At 34.9% G+C, this 17,692-nt stretch overlaps 2 protein-coding genes across 8 annotated transcripts; one reads left to right on the top strand and one right to left on the bottom strand.

The window, feature by feature from the left end:
• Positions 1-531: 531 nt before the first annotated feature.
• On the top strand, positions 532-2,663 carry LOC100257863 (tetraketide alpha-pyrone reductase 2). 2 transcript variants are annotated; one of them, XM_002282461.4, is made up of 6 exons: positions 532-917; positions 1,054-1,226; positions 1,291-1,479; positions 1,581-1,743; positions 2,023-2,212; positions 2,331-2,663. In XM_002282461.4, exons 1-6 carry the CDS (start codon positions 812-814, stop codon positions 2,470-2,472), a joined length of 963 nt encoding a protein of 320 aa, XP_002282497.1. In that variant the 5' UTR covers positions 532-811; the 3' UTR covers positions 2,473-2,663. The 2 variants fall into 2 exon arrangements, with proteins under 2 accessions (XP_002282497.1, XP_059594039.1); XM_059738056.1 differs by having other exon boundaries at positions 607-917; positions 2,023-2,208.
• Positions 2,664-5,668: 3,005 nt separating this feature from the next.
• On the bottom strand, positions 5,669-7,952 carry LOC100256010 (ethylene-responsive transcription factor ERF118). Of its 6 annotated transcripts, none has more exons than XM_010649396.3 (4): positions 7,806-7,952; positions 7,638-7,735; positions 7,268-7,487; positions 5,669-7,171 (listed from the first exon to the last, which is right to left on the bottom strand). In XM_010649396.3, exon 4 carries the CDS (start codon positions 6,968-6,970, stop codon positions 6,008-6,010), a length of 963 nt encoding a protein of 320 aa, XP_010647698.1. In that variant the 5' UTR covers positions 6,971-7,171; positions 7,268-7,487; positions 7,638-7,735; positions 7,806-7,952; the 3' UTR covers positions 5,669-6,007. The 6 variants fall into 6 exon arrangements, with proteins under 6 accessions (XP_010647698.1, XP_059594064.1, XP_010647701.1 ...); XM_059738081.1 differs by having other exon boundaries at positions 7,268-7,537; positions 7,806-7,932; XM_010649399.3 differs by having other exon boundaries at positions 7,268-7,483; positions 7,806-7,932.
• Between the last annotated feature and the right edge of the window lie 9,740 nt (positions 7,953-17,692).

Here is a 17,692-nt window from a genome sequence, read left to right as displayed (position 1 = left end):
TTTAGTTCAATAAATCATTTTGCATAATTATCTTGTCATTTATTTTATATATTCTTGTAATTAGATTTCATCATTATTTTTGTGTATATTGATTTTCACTATGACTTGTACATATTAATTTGCATAATTATTTTTCTTGATACCCATAATTAATTAATTAATTAATTGTCACAATTCTTTTAATTCGTTTAGTAGAGTTCGTACGTATACAAACTTAGAGGAGTGTTACAGTTCACCACCATACCTTCCCAATAGGTAACCTAACCCCCGAACTCAAACTCGATTTTTCACAGACCTATTTTTCCTTCAGGAATCACATTTTCTTTCTTATTTTGTTTTTCTTTTAAAATTTTCAAATCTTTTTTAAAAAATCAAATTTTCTCTAAATGAATAAAAAATCAGTCATGTAGTCAAGTGGAAACGTACTTGTTGAAGAACGCAGGTCCACAGTAACAAACAAATACAAGAAAAGAGAAAAATCATTGGTTTTTGGTTTATATAAGAGGATCATGACAAGCATTCGCCCGATGGAGGCCGTGGAGAAAGACTGCGATAAGATAAGCCAAAAGGGTACATAAAATAGATTCAAGAACGGGAGCTTCTGAGCAAAGAATTCAACCATATACGGCTAAACAAGCCCACGAAAGAAAGCCACGAATGATGAATGAATGATCTGCCCACATGCTTCTCTACCCAGGAATGTATAAAATTTGAAAGAAGGTGAAATGCGTTGCGTGTGACACTACGATACCATCAAAATCAACGCTATTTAATCAGCTGCATCGAGCACTAGAGAAAAGGAGGGAGAGAGATGGCTAATTTTTGTGTAACAGGAGGAACTGGGTTCATAGCGGCTTACCTGGTTAAGCGTTTGCTGGAAGATGGTCACTTCGTACGAACCACAGTCCGAGACCCAGGTATGTTTCAATTGAAAGAAGCTTTTCTGCTACTTCAACTCTTCCAGTCTTCAATCCTAAACCTCACTGGATACCCACCCACAAGACCCATCAGTAAAATTAGGTCACAATTTCTGTGGATTCTTTATTTCACCAGGGGATGTTGAGAAAGTTGGTTTTCTTTGGGAGTTGAGTGGAGCCAAGGAGAGACTGAAGATTATGAAAGCTGATCTGATGGTGGAAGAAAGTTTCGATGAGGCTGTTCAAGGCGTTGATGGGGTCTTCCACACTGCCTCTCCAGTTCTTGTGCCATATGATGAGAACATTAAGGTAAGGATAACATCGAAACCCATATGTGCATCAATTGTATTTATATGTTGATAATGTAACGCAGGCAACTTTGATTGATCCTTGTATAAATGGAACGTTGAATGTGCTGAGATCATGCTCAAAATCTAGCAGTCTGAAAAGGGTTGTGTTGACCTCTTCCTGCTCTTCCATAAGATACCGAGATGATGTCCAACAAGTTTCTCCTCTTAATGAGTCTCACTGGAGTGATCCTGAATACTGCAAACGCTACAATGTAACTACACTCCTCCCAACACAGATGCTATGCTCAAGTACAATTATCTTAGTTTTGTTAGTTGCTAATTAATTCTTTGTCAAACACTTGCTTGGATGCAGCTGTGGTATGCATATGCAAAAACAGAAGCAGAGAAAGAGGCATGGAAATTAGCAAAGGAAAATGGAATAGACCTAGTGGCGGTGAACCCATCTTTTGTGGTTGGTCCCTTGCTTGCTTGGCAGCCAACCAGCACACTGCACATGATACTGTCCGTAGTTAAAGGTCAGACATATTACTAAGTTCCCTTCTCTGTTTTTCCCCTGTTAAACGAAGTGTGGTATATTCTGCATAATGGGAACATGAAAAAGACAATAAGAATGGGACACCAGATGTGAATGGCCTAACCCCAGATAGTGACTATAGAGGAGATACGATATTCAGTATGATGATTCAAGCTAAGTGAGTAGTGAAGAAATGCAATCCTTTTTGGAGTGTTTATGCTTTGAGCTCCTGTGCTAGAAGTACACAAATTTGTCATAACTTCCTCAACTTCTTAATTAGGTTTATGTGGGGAATACCCAAACACGACAGTGGGGTTTGTCCACATAGATGACGTGATTGCTGCACACATATTAGCTATGGAAGAAAGCAAAGCATCAGGCAGGCTTGTATGCTCAAGCTCAGTAGCTCACTGGTCCCAGATCATTGACATGCTCAGGGCCAAATATCCAGCCTATCCATTTGAAAGCAAGTGAGCAAACCCCCAACTCAAACTCTTTTCTTGCAATCTTTGATGAAACAACGTGCAGGACCAATCCCATATATTTTTACTTCTGCCTTGCCTGAAATGAGTTGTGATGGGATTATAGGTGTAGCAGCAGCGAAGGAGATAACCACCCACATAGCATGGACACCAGCAAAATTATTCAGTTGGGGCTCCCTCCCTTCAAAACGCTTGCTCAAATGTTCGATGACTGCATCAAAAGTTTCCAAGACAAAGGTTTTCTGTAAGGTTCATACGGTCTTCCGCGAACTTCTTCTGGACTAGTGTTATCCGAAGATATTGAGAATAACGAAACTCTTTCCTGAAATGGAAAACAAAGATCCATGCATGTGATGTCCCTAACATATGTTTTTGCACCTTTGTTAGTTTTTATGCTCAAATTTATTTTCTCTGCAAGGAATTTCTTTTTCAAAACCAACCTTCAAGATCAATTTCATGCTTGATTATTTATTTACTTTGTGAAAATCATAAAGTTCTAAGACCAGGATTATGGTTGTTATGCAAGAATTAGGCTTATAATCATTCTGCATAATTATAAGAAATCCCAACACCCTGAACTTGGAACTCTGTCATGTATCACTAATTCAAAACTGAAAATAAGGTATTAATAAACATAAATCTTAAAGAAAAGGAAAGATTCATCAACAACCTAATGGAGCCCAAGGTTGAGGTTTAAGTGGGCTGGGCTGGGCTGTCATTCACTACGGACCAGGCCTAATGCTCTGAACACTGAATCACATGAGGGTACTTGGGAGTCCATGTAGCCAGAAGCACAGTAAAAGGTATTCCATTAGCCATAGGACAATAAAAAGTCTCACTTCACTTCTAAGTACAACTACATCAATTTCATGAAACTACTGTGGCTCGAATTTCCCCCCCTTGTTTTTTTTCTTCGTTAAGCACCTTTAAATAAGATTTCAAAAAGGTATTAAGAATTCCATGATTGTTAAAAAGGTCTACTGAACCGAATCTTTGAGGAGTATTTAGTAATGGCCATGTACAAATATGGAGCCAACATTCAGTAGAAATATCTCTACATTGATTATATTAAGACTCAAAAAGTCAGTATAGCTTCCAAAAGTCTGAAATACAGTTATTATAAAGGAAACTTCGTCTCTTATCACATTGTCGTATTTGGATTACAGCTATACATGTTTGAATTGGAACTTAATATAAAGCGTGCTACACTGCTCTTCCTTCACATTCATGTTTCAAGGAAAACTCTCATGACTGACCAGATCTCAACTACCAAGCACTTCAGCAATAAATAAGTCATAGGTAGTCAATTGCAGTGTATAAGAAATTAATAAGAAGAAAAAAAAAGGCTAGAGAGAAATGTAGGAAGTAGACGCTAACAGTTGAATGGTACTCACCATTAAATCCCTCTTAAGTCTTAAACCATACGGCTCGCTTTTGATAATCAGTGGTATTTTATAGATAATCATCAAGGATGACCAACCAAATAATAGGTACAACCTTGCTTATTATTACACGTTCTTGTTGTATATCAAAAAAAATAGGTACAACCTTGGAAATACACACACTTGAGCTTACGCTAAGTCGAGCTAATGAGGACTCCGCTTACCAGTTCCCAAAACCCCTAGATATCATTAAGTATATGAGACTTTGACCCAGTAGAACTTGAAGCTAGCTATTAGGATTTAGGACAACTTGAGGTCCATCGGGCCACATGCAACCCTACTTCTAATAAAGAAAGATCACAAAACCCTAGACCCTCCTCATACCAAAGACTGATTGTAACTTTGTGATTGATACTGCCTTTAGGAGTTGGAAGCCTCAGATCTTCGCCTGTACATTTTATTGAGTTATTGTTTACCCCTTGTTAATGCTTCTGATCTATGAACAAGTGAGTTAAATTCGTTCTGGGCACGGATTCAAAAGTCAGAAGTTGATGCATTTTTCAGGCATTAGCACCAAATAAAATACCCTTGGTTCATCAGACCTTCATTCCTTGACTGTTACCTTAATAATTTTTTAGGGCAATATTGCTAAATCTAAAGGTTCCTAGTGCCTGCTTTAATTCTGTCACCCATTTATGTTTTGGTGTGTTTCAAAGTGAAAATCACTGTCACACTGACGAAGTCAATTGACCTGTAGGGTGTGATACTTGGAAAAGATTGCCATATTTACACAGGCATGGCTTGTTCAAGTTGGGAAGTCTTAAAAGACCTGCAAAGGCGAGGTGAGAGCATTCATTCCTGCAGGCTGCAACATCGATTGGGTGTACGGCTACTTCATTTGTACCCGCCTGCTTGGAACTGCGCCTGATGGGAAGTCCGCTGCCCCTCAATTTAAGGCAAATGTGATATAAACTTGCATGGACTGCTGTTTTTTTTTTTTTTTTTTTTTGAGACACTTTTTTAGTTTCGGGCGTTAAACATTTGAACGCCTCCAAGTAGTCAATTTTTTAGCTGTATTTGCGCAAATTATTTCGTACATTTTTAATTTGGTAAGCTGAATTAATTAATTTAACCTACTTTCCCGAATTAGTCCTCCATATATTCAATAATAAATTAATTAAGTAATAAAAATATGAGACTGACTTTTCCGAAACTGTTGTCCCAATTTAATTTGGGATTCCAATGCAGTCTCAGTCCATAAAACATCAATGCTTGAAGGATTCTTCATGCTATACCCCCTTCTGTAGATCTGCTACAACACATGAAAAATAGAATGACAAAATGATGAGTAGTATAACAACCACTATTGTTGCGATCTTCCTTCCCCAAAAATTAAGGAAAAATACTTTTTCCTTGTACTTAATGGCACGTGTTACAAATATTTAAAAGATTCCAGAAAATTTCCCACACCATTTCTTTAATCAAAAGTAACCAACAAATTAATTCTAAATCTGAGTTTAATTATGATAGACGTACACCAAGAATGCGAACCTGATTCATCAGACAAACTACATGCATGCAGCCCCTTGGCAAGAAAGGCCCCTCAAAGGTTTCATTGAAAGAGTTGTGCCAAAGGACCAAGTTGTGTTGCAGTGCAATTGGAATACAGCTAGCTTAGATGGATAACCTTTTTCCTTTTCCTGCCCCTCAGGCTGCAGATATGCTCTGCTTGTTTGTCAAAAGATAAAATGGGGAAAAAAATTCAAAAATAAAACCAACTTTGGCCCACTTCCAATATCACCTCACACGCTCCCACATCCCATGGCTCTCACCTCCTCTCATATCCGCCGAGTCCAATCTTACTGCGCTCTCTCTCTCTCCCACTCTGGGTAGATAACATGTGGCAACCAAAGTCCAGTGATAACAACGTTGCCCTGGAATTAAAGCATTAGGAACTTGTATCTTTCAATCCCTTTTAACTACAAAATCTCAGTGAAAAGACCTCAAGAATAAAGCACAAGCTAGCTCTAACAAATCATTCATAAGAACTGAACACCAAACATATAAAACTTATAGATATAGATATAAAACTTATAGAAGGAAAAAGGAGGAGCAAATGAGCAAAACTGTGGTGACCCTGTTGCAACCCTCCAGGGAGGATTGAGGATGGAAAGCCCTTGGACTGCTCTAACAGCACAGGAAAACCCAGAGGACTCCCTCTCCTTGTACAATGAGCTCATTCCTCTCCATGTCTCTCGACAAACAAATAAATAAAAATCACTCACACAGGCACTCACCATCTCAAGAACTCAGCTTACCGTTCATGAGATGTATTTTTGTTGCATTTATAGATAAAAAGGACCACTATAATACTACCACTGATTATTCCTAGCTGCAAAACTTATGGGCATGAAATATTGAGGGGTTCATCCATCCAGGCAAACTCGTCATTGCCCAGGTCGAAATCGAAGTCGGGAAGGTCGCTGGGCTCTTCATTGTCAAAACCGAAAATTCTAAGATCATCCAAGCAGTTAAAGTCATCTAGAATCCTGCCCCAATTGTTGTCGTCAAAGAATGATTCGAACTCTGCTTCCATGTTCAGCTCTTGCCCGATTGGAGGCGCCATTAATGGCTCCTCCGCAAAATCAGATATGGGTTTTTGCTGCTCAGCCCCATTAGCATGGATAAGATTGGTTCCGACACCTTCTTTGGTTGTATCAGTGCCGTGGCCGCCTCCGTTATAGTGTGAAGTCGAGGTCTCTAATTCGAGTACGGAAGAAGGCGAAGTGTGCGATAACAAGCTATCAGAGTCGTCGGAAACAGCAGGGTTATGGGATTGAGACTGGGAGACAGCTACCGAGGAAGAAACATTTTGGCTCTTGTTGGCCGATGCTGCCATGGCTTCGAACTCGAGCCTTTTTGACTCGTAAGCCTTGGCAGCCTCCTCTGGAGTATTGTAGGTGCCCAGCCAGACGCGAACACCTCTAAAGGGGTCTCGAATCTCCGCAGCCCATTTGCCCCATTTCCTTTGGCGAACGCCCCTGTATTTCGAAGATGGGGGCTTTCGTAAAAACCTCTTTTTAGGGTTTTTGCCACCATTGTTACTATCTTGACAGGAAGACTCCGTTTCGATGGCATTGGATTGCGGCGACCCAGCAACGGGTAGATTGATTTCCCTGACAATACGCTTTCCACGCTTCTCTCTTTTAGAAATTCCTCCTTCATCTTCGCTTGATGAAGAATCAGTCGCTTCCGGATCATAGCATATAACCCGGATTTTTCTCATCTTGAAGTCAGAGCAAATTTCTTTAGCTCTCTTGAAAGGCATATCCTGAATCATTGGCTGTCTCCGAGGCTCAGGCATCCGATGGAATATTTCCACCCAAAAATCACAGAAAGATACCAGAAAATTTTAGGAAAATTTTTTTAAATAGCAAAAATTAGGAGAAAACTGGGAAAAGCCTCAAGATCTAAGTATCAAGTGAGAGCCTCTCTCAAAAACAGGAAACGATAGAAGAACCGCTTTATATGAAAACCCCCAAAACACTTTACTCCAGAACAAGTCCTGCAAAACCCACACAAAACCCCACAAACCCATTTCAGATCCTTCGCCAATAAAAATAGGGAACAGAAAAAAGAAGGTTTACAAGCGATTTATTACCTTCTTGGTCTCAAACGCATCGAAATAGATGGAAACACTAGATTGGTCCTCTGCTGCAAACAGAGGAGAAGCATGCAGTGAACGTACAACACTGAGAAACAAATACGCCAGAGCTGCAATAGAGCCCCAATCACCACCAAAACAAACTCAGCCGACATAAATCCCCTCTTCAGCCTCTCTTGCTCTGTTCCTCCACAAACGCAGCCTCTCACTGTTCTTGCTACCACAAGAGGAAAGGAAGAAAAGAAGAGCAAAATCGAATGAGATTGCCTAAGATATAAAGCCCAACAAAACACAAGTGAGGATTACGAATCTATGGCCACGATTTTCTCTCTCTATAATATGACAAGGATCTGTTAAGAGTTATTACCAGTTGTGCAGAACAGTGATATAGACTCGTTTACAGAGAGAGAAAAAAAAAATGAGGGTGGGCGAGAAATGCTTGCTACCAGAGAGCGACGCAAATCTCTATACAATAAAACAGCAGAAAATTAAAAAACAAAACATCTATCGAAGATCGAAAACAAAAATATTATACCTTGTTTTGGTTTTAATTTCTCTCTCTACTGAGATTTGCTGCACTCTCTCCTTCACGTCTCTATCTCTGCCCCCTCGCCGTTCACCTTTTCCCAAGCGGTCAAAAAAATGAATTAAAAAGCAGAGCAAATAAAAATAAATACTGATTTTCTCATCTTGTAAAGGAAAATACAAAATACATAAACATAAAATAATAAATATGCTGAAATGCGGATGAGCTGGCATGGCCTAAGGCACATTCACATTTATGGTGCATGACCATCCCATCCCATGTCATGCATATCTTGCCATGACCTGCCACTAGGATTGGCTAACTCGCCCCCCATCACCTACCAACTTGCTTGCTGTCCACGCTCCTTTTCAACCGTAGGAGTCCGAGAATCAAAAGTTGAAGCGCAAGGCCTTTTCTTTTCTCCTAAACGTGAGTTCCACGCCCCTATAAGAAGGGTGCGATAGCTTACCAGCGTTGCAGGAAACGTTGTGGCGCGAGTCGGCAACGTATGGTCTAGCAGTTTCTTTTACCGTTTGCTGCGATTTTTGTCAGTATTAGAGCTGTAGTTGTCGGTATTTACGATAGTGCCATCATGATTCTTGCTCGCCAAGTTTCCCAGCATAAATGTAAATTTTGAGAGATACCATCCTTAAAAGATTTTCTTTTTACTGGAATATCTTTTTTGCCCTTTGTTTGTGCGGAGGAAATCCGCGCTCATCCTCAAACAATTCTTAATTCCTTTAAAGGACATCACAATTCATTTTTTTACCTTTTGTGAATGATTTTTCTATATGATTTGTTGTTATTTTCTAAAGGTACCGTCGTTATTCGCTCCATTTTTTCCAATTATTTTCAAAATACCCAAATTAAAATAAATTACACTATTATTATTATTTTCAAAATTTTGAATACAAAATTCAATGGGTCTAGTCATAGTAATTAAAAACTTAAAATAATTCAAATAATGAGATAATGACTTTAATTTGATATTATCGGGAATTATTTCAAAATAAGTAGATAAATAAAACTTCGGTTGAGGAAAAATCAAAAGATAAAGTGAAAATTGGTTCCAATTTAAAAGTAATGAGCCATCTACAAAACGACTTGACCACATCAAATTGTGGATTAATTGTAAAATATGGGTAAAAAAGTAGTTTAGATGTATATAAGTTAATGTCAAAGAGAACATCTGACTTATGAAGATTAATTTGTTCTCATTCTAATAATTGACCAGTCCGTGAAATGGACAGCCACTGGTAGTCTGGTACTAACCAATGGCCTTTTCTCTCGCTCACCCGAGCCCAGCTGTCACCACCACTCACCACCAATTTGGATCACTGAAATGACTTCCACTTTAGACGTAACGGAATCAGACCCACCCAAGTGTCCCAGCACGCTTATAAATGATTCGTTACATGCTTAAAATGATAGAAACTTAGTGATTTGAGTCCTTATCCTGGTTGATTTGAATTTTAAAAAGGTTAAAGACTTTTTCGTTTTTAACGTCAATAAAAGTTTTTATTTCTAACCAATTTATTTTAAAAAATATTAAATATAATATAAAAAAACTTGATAGAAAATCAAGAAAATACAATTTCTTATTAGGTTTTATTTTGCTGTCTAGTTAAAATTATTTTTAAAATTTTAAATTTTAATTAAAAAAATTATCTTAATCGTGCCTAAGTGCTGCACGTGAGGTTTGAGTGTGGTACACGAGTTCAAAAATATCCAAATATGTGTCACAGGCTCACAAAGCTTTATTGGTATTAATTTCGACTTAACTTCAAAAGACTATTAAAATGGGTAAGGTATGGGTTGGTGGGGCCATACACTGATACACATCGGGTCGAGGTCCAATCTCGCTCCCCCTTGCTCAACTTTGATGCATGGGTGCCACCAAACTTAATTATTGGCGATGTTCATGGCCAACCATCGATGTAAATGCATCAAATGTTGAAGTGGTGTTGGAGGATTTAAAACAGCATGACATGTCTCCCTTTATGAGGGTGGCTTGCTATGTGATCAACCTCATTGATTTGATTTTTTTTTTCCCAATTTATTCATAGATATAGAAGGCATTGCCGTGTGACTTGGGTAACTTGAAATTCAAAAGTTAATTAAAAGGGGTTTTTAAAAAAAAAACTACAAAATAAAATATCTACATATTTTACATTTTCAAATAAAAGATGTTTTCAATAATCTTTAAAATTAAACTTTATAATATCTTTAAAAAAATCTAACCTCCAAATAATAGACTATATGTTATAAATATTTTTTTAATTAAATAATTTATGATTTTATTTGGGTAAATATTTAAACAAGCCATCTCTTAATATACTTCTATTCTTTACCCATTGACCATTAAAATTTAATTCAAATATTTTATTAATTAAAAAATCTAACTAATCCGATTTTCAATTATTGGAGAGATATTATATCTTTATTATGAAGATAATTCAATCCAATAAAAAATTAAAAGACACGTGGTACAAATACAATTAGACTTGATGTGATGTGAAGATTCCTTGAAAAAAAAAAAAGCTACTTAAAATCGGTACGCATCTTACCTAAATATCTAGAGTGGACATAAATTGAAATAACACTGGAGTAGAACATTAGTCAAAAACTTTATTACGCCACCAGAATACGAACAACCCATCAACCATTTTTGAGGGCAGCCCATTCCAAGGTATTTACTTGGGTGTGACTTAAATATTTGAGACATTGTGATCTGAGTATTGAATTTCATGAATTTATGATGTACGAAATTCGTGCACCTCAATTGAACTAATGTCTAAATTGTCATTTAATACAACATCATATCACCTATGCATACAAATTAACGTATGATACTTTGTGCCAATATTTTTCCTTTAATGAAAAGAAAAAGAGAAGGTGAGCCGGTGCCAACTTTCACCAACCGAATGGTCCGGTGCTTAAATAAATAAGCGCTGTGGGGTGATGCACTGATATCATCCAACCACACATCAAATCTGGGCTCTCCATTTCAAGGTGGTGGGTGCCTAAGCGCAATTATATAAAACAGAGAACTACGACTTTTGTTGAAGGTTCCAATGGCTGACTTCCCTCCGCACCAACCACGTATAGTTTATTCTCCTCTTTAACAAAAACATGAAAAAATAAAAATAAATCCATATTTTTTGTCAAGTGGGTGGTTGTAGAATCTTCAGCTCAAACTCTGTTCCATAGGAGTTGACCAGTGTCTTTTTCTTTTTTTGACAATATTACTTCCTCATTGATCATCTTATTTCAGCGTATTTCTTTCATCTCTGAATGGCATAGCCCGCGTGACAATATTTAATTGATATTATATGATAATGACTTTGAGGTATTATTCAAATAAATAGGATGAAAGAGACCCCGCGTGAAAAATGGGACACTCAATGCAAGTTAGTAGGTCAAACTCCATTCATCATTACCCTTTCCCTCTTATTTTTCATCCAAAGGTCAAAAGGAAACTTATGACTGGCTTCGGGGTCAATTTTTTTTTTTTTTTGTCTAAGAGGTAAATAATCAAATATATCTCTCTTTTTTTTTTTTTTACTTTTTAATAGTTACATTTATGAAATATTAATAGAATATAATGATATTACATATTATTTTCTAAGTCTTATAATGAAATAGAAAAATGTTATATTTGTTATTATATTAACTTCATAATTTTTAATCAGTTTAATTCACAATATAACTATCAAAAAAATATTATAACAATAAAAGAAATGCAATGTTAATGATTACTAAAAAAAGAAAATTAAGTTACGATATTGCATCGTAATTTCACGGTACTTGTATTATAAGCTCTACATCAACCTTCTTTTGTTGATCATTCAATCCACGATCTCTTATAATATGTTATTCGATCAATTGACACAATTGTTATGAGCACTGCATCCATTCACCCAAGTTAATTAAGGATCAATAGTGACAAGAATCTAGATTAAGAATGTGTGACATATTGTATTCAAGTTGTGAGTGGTATTTCAATTAAGACTTACCTAGGTCCATTTGTTTTATAATAATTTTAGGAAGTGATTCTAATATTTATAATATTTAAAAAAATTTATCTTTTAAATATTAAAGATGATAGAAATAGCTTCTAAAATAATTATCACACATATTTTTAATTGAATATAGATTAATGATTTCTATACTTTGATGTACTAAATAGGGGAGAAAGTGACGTATTTCTAATACTTATTGCTTTATTCTCACTTTATTTGCTTTCTTAACTCTCCGCACAGGTATTTTGACCTATTAGGTAAAAAAGGGAGTGATTTTGTCCATAGATATATTTTACTATTTTTTATCTATTTCTTCACTCTTACTTTTTTTTGTTTCCAAATATCAATGAAATTACAGGTAGAAAATATTGATGATAGATGATAATTAAGATAATTTTATATTTAGGATCAATGAAATTTTTATAAGAAATTGGGAAACCTTATTGTATTATTTTATTTTTTTCACAAAATTATCAAAAAGGTAATTGTTGATGTGTTTGTCTAGGTTGACAATACACACTACATCCAATGCGTCTTACCTATAAAGGTCTTATCAGTATCATTCAACTTCAAGGTATTCCATGACTCATTTTTCTAAAAGGCATGATTACCAGGTGTACATTGTGAAGAAACCACAAACAAGAAAAAGAAAAAAAAAAAAAAAAAGAAAGAAAGTTGAGAGCACAAAAGGGAACCAAGACATTTGAATGAACCAAAGAAGTGTCCAAACCTACCCTGAAGGGCATTCAAATGTTTGACCCTCCTATTTATGTTTTTAAGCTTGTTTTACACATGTTAAACTCATTTTTCATATGTTTAAGGGTGATTTTGTAAAATTAAATTTAAAATTACTTTCCAAATTCCTATATTTTTTTATATAAATAGAATATTTTATTTAGTTTTATTTGAAACATGAGAACATAGCCACCCTTATAACCTTCGTTCTTCATTGCTCAAACTTTCAAGCACAATCTTTATTTATTTTTATTTTTTTTGGCAAATATAAGGTATTGATCCACTAGTGTCAACATATAATTAAGGAATAAGCTAAGAAGCATGAAGAGCTAAATCAAGGATGTGAAAGATTGTATTGATTATCACACGGTCTAAGACTATGGGATTCGATATATATTATTTTCATATGTAATGGATTTATTTGCGATCATTCAACTTGTGATTTTTTAGATCTATAGAGTTACGGATAAACTATTTAGGTAGTTTTTCCATGTTATATTTGGTGTTCTTGTGTGGAATAGTTAGATTTTACTCATTGCATTCATTAAGGATGATTGATATCAGTAAAATCTAAATAAAGTTAAAACTCAAAATGATTTGCTTAAACTATCTATTTGTTGGGAATACCTAAATATATTCATTCCCATCCTTGGATTGTTATGGAATCGTAGACTTCTCTACATCTATGCACAATGGAAGCATTACCATTTAAAAACTTTGATCTAAAGAAGAGAAGGTCGTACGTGTGATCTGGATATCCAATATCAAATCTAATCCAAAGAACATATATCATAGGTATCATAAATCTCGAAAATCAAATAGTGCCACCAAGCAGAAGACTGAATATCAAAGTGTCTTGGAAGTCCTAACCTCTAAGGGGGTTTATATTGACTTCCCTGTAAGTGTAAGTGACTTGAGTCTATATTAGGTTTAAGTCATTTAACATAATTCATTTAGGTCATAATTAATTAATTAGTCTTATTAGTTTTTAATTAATTAACCTAATCTAAAAAAACTATTCATAAGTGATTGTATAATATTGCACTTTTACCAACACACTCTTATACCCACATGAATAAAAAAAACCCAAAAGTCCTTTAATAAAAGTGTCACTAAGTAATATGAGTTCGAGCAAGGATTATTGAGACCTAAGAGAAAATACTAGTTCTCTCATAATCCAATTATGAATATGACTCAACATCGCAATACAGAATCAACTACGCTTTAGTATCCTATGATACTAGAACGAGATATAAATTAAAGTTTGTGACTTGTTATCCATTTCATATAAACTTCCCATGAATCGATGTTTGTAATCTATCAAGATATATACTATAAACTTCTTAAGAGTACTTTTCCAATATTTAAGTTTCAAATTTTCTATTATATAATCAACTAACATAATCTATCTCTTCAAGAGTATATGTCAAATTTCAGTTAAAAAATTACAACTATAATTTTCCTAATCATGTGTCCTTAGGATTATTAAAGATGACACATTATCTCAAACCTATGCAACCATAGTAGCTTAGTGAATCTCAATTCCTTGATAATTAGTGTCATGATTCACTGTAAGTCCTATCTAATATGTAACTATACACACTAATATACTATACACACTGCAATTTTCGATAAATTACTCAAAATTTTTAATCAATTGTAAACTACTTATTATTTTGCAAATAACCCACAACTTGGATTTTCTATACAACTCATAATGTACCAAAATCACATATAATACGAGTAATAATGACTTGAATGCTCAAATAATAATTAATGCTCATAAGGATGGAAAATGGAATCATAATCATAATAAATAAATTTATTAATGAAACTTTAGTTCATTATACCATGTTATGCTATCAAAGACTTTCTCTTAATACTATTCACCTTCTATCTTTAAGTAGTTCCTATAAAGCTCATGTGGTGGGATTAATAGTGTTTTTATAACTAATCACTCAACCATGTTGGATTAACCCTGATTGGTAAATGCCTTTGGGTTGTGGATTCGTATTCACATGTATTAGTTAATGAGTCATTTAGATTTTTAATTAGTAATATGATAAGCCCACACACGGCACATCACGGTCCAAAATTATATACAATAATAAGAGAAGCATAATTTTCCAAGACCGACCATGTTACATTTATCTAAACTCAACGGCTCACCTTAAAACAAGATGAATAGATGAGTAACAAGCTAAAGTAAGGTAAATCCATTATCTATTGGCCTCAACACATCTTAAGTTCTTGATATTAGTAAATACTTTACTATATACTCGAAAAGAGTAAAAAGATGTGTACAAAAGGAGTAGGGATGAAATTTCATCTTTTTTATGAAATTTTGGGTTTCAACAATCGATGAAGCAAAATGGAGGTTGATATGTCAAAGAGACGAAAAAAAATCGCTAAATTCCGACCAAAAATCGTCAAAATTTCAGTGACAACCATTTATTTGGAAAATCAATTGAGATAGCAATTTATTGTCGATTTTTCGAAGTTTTTTTTGTCAATTTTTCCAAAAAAAAAAAATTGACGCTCCCTGCTCCAGTCAAACCTCTCAAAAACAGCACCCGTTCCAACCACTCCAATCAAAGCTCTCCAACAAAAAAAAATGGGCACCCCCCTAATCCAATCAAAGCTCCCCAAAAACAACATCTACTCCAATCAAGCTCAAAAATGTCTACCTTCGATTTTTATAACCTGAGAAAGTTTACTCCTTTGTAATTATATTTCACCAATATATGATTAAATGGAAATTATTTTATTTAATTAATTACAAAAAAATATAAAAATTATTATCATAATTTTCTTGATAGTGTTTTTAATATTATTAATAGATTAATTAAATATTATAAAATTATACATATATCATCATTTACTTTATGTCACTTAATATAATTAAATTAAATATATTATAATTTTAATATTAAATATATTATAATAAAGTATCACAATATTATTATGAAATAATATTTGATATATTTAATAATAAATATACACTTATAAAAGACCATTTTTATCGATGTATATAATATTATTATCAAATATGATAAATCATATCATATACATATCAAATTCTTCAATAAAATAAGTTTAAAATATCTATTATACTTTTAATTACATTTTTATAAAAATTTTCTTATATTTTTATAAATTTTGATCAATTTTAGATTATTCGATATATTTTTTCAAAATATTCACCTATATATCCCAGATTCGGGATCCCATATATTCGATATGTCTCATATATATCTCTAATATGTTTGGTATATCCGTAATCATCGATGGACATATCTATGAGTTTTCGTTTTGGGTATCTCACATAGAATATTTTAAAACTGTGAACAATTTGGGGATAAAAAAAAGTAGAGCAATTTTCATATGTTTTGAAAAAGATGCTGAATCAATCTTTATATCATATGGCAGTAATAAGTAATAATTTGGTCGCACGAGAGGAAAGGAAGTTTGGAGGGCATCGGCTTAAATTAATTGCTTAAAGTTCTAAAGTGGGAGAAGTTTTATGAAGAGCAGACCCTGCACGTGATCATGTTTGCTTGACTCGAAGACATGTAGAACCAACGGTTGGCAATTCGCCAGCTCAGCAAAGTAGCACTAAAGCTGTCCCACATCCCAACATTTCCGTACAGCAAGTAGGTATATGAATGGCAGCGAGAGTGGGAGTCCCTGTCTGGAAGATATTTATTATGATCGTGGGTCACGTGACTTACACCCATGGGTGATGGCCATGACCCATGATCTCCATGGCAAATCCGTCCATGCATACATGAAAATTCGCTGAGGTCATGCATAAAAATATTGACCATCGAGAAAGCCGAGTGGGTTACGCCACTAGAGGTGAGTGGACCGATCGGGTCGCTTCGATTTCCCGCCAAAAGCGCTGACGTGGAATGCACCGCCCTATTTTTCCCGCCAAACACCCAGGTTCTGGGCCTACAGCGAGGGAGAGCGTGACACGTAAGTGGGGGAGAGACAAGTGTCGACCAACTGGTGGGGGTATTGATGAGCAGAGGACCATACAAATGAAAATGAAAATGTCTGAGGTGGGGTCACTGTAATTGCGCCGAAGCTGCCCACGGTGTAATTTTCCTTTTTTTTTTTTTTTTTTGGCTTTTGTGTGGGAGGACTACCGATGACGTGTCCTGCACTCTGACACGTCAGATGTCAGCGTAGATAACGAGATGTTTCTTTTTGGGGCGAGTGATAGCATTTAGTTTCTCCCATTTAGTTTTCCCCCCTTCAATTCTATATGTTGTTTTGAAAACAAAATGTTGATAATAATGAGCTTGAAGTATTTATATGTCTAATAAAAGGTATTTAATTATTCATTTGACCGATATTAATCAAGGATGTTAACGCAGATGTGATTTGCTTTAGTTCTAAAAACGTTTCAGGTTTTAGTGAAATTACTTTAATGTACATTTTTACTGCATTATCCCACTTGGATTAAAATAACAGTTTAAACTTTTAATACTTACTTCTTAATTCATAGGAAGTTGACTTTCAAGATGGTGATTGGATGGGCCCCACCTGTACTGTTTTTACAATGAGACAATGTAAATATTTTTCAGTTTTAATTTTTATAATCGAGGTCACATTTTAAGATTCTTTTTTATAGTAATTAACATCCATGTTTTTTTATTTTTTTTATATCTTTCAAAAAGTTAATTCTAAAAATAAAAAACTCCTAGTTAAACCGCTTGCCTGAAGCACAACTTTCCGGCTCGTTTCATAATTAACATAAGAAATTATGGATTGCATGGGCTGGGCCCATGTCAGATTAGGCCCAAGTAAATTCGGCTTGACCCAAAATGTTATCGAGTTTGGCCCAGTAGGTAATTTAACTCTTTGGCATTATTAACACCTTTGGAACCTTTAATATTAGCTCATTTCTTCAAGGGTCCATTGCAATGGGCTTGCGACTTATAAGTTGGTTGAAGCCCAAGCATGAGAGGCCCATTGAGTTTGGTTCTGATAAACCAAATTTAGACCAACACAAAAGCCCATTTATGTTGAAAATTTTGACAATGTTTCCTCAAAAATGTGGCTGAGATTTTTAATGAAAAAATTTACCAAACCGAGAACAAACTTCAACAAAAGTGTGAAGAAGGCAAGATA

The sequence above is a fragment of the Vitis vinifera genome, chromosome 1, assembly GCF_030704535.1.
Source record: "Vitis vinifera cultivar Pinot Noir 40024 chromosome 1, ASM3070453v1".
NCBI classification, from domain to species: Eukaryota; Viridiplantae; Streptophyta; class Magnoliopsida; order Vitales; family Vitaceae; genus Vitis; species Vitis vinifera.
The sequence above is the reverse complement of the archived record's forward strand: the minus strand, read 5'-3'. Positions and strand labels throughout refer to the sequence as shown.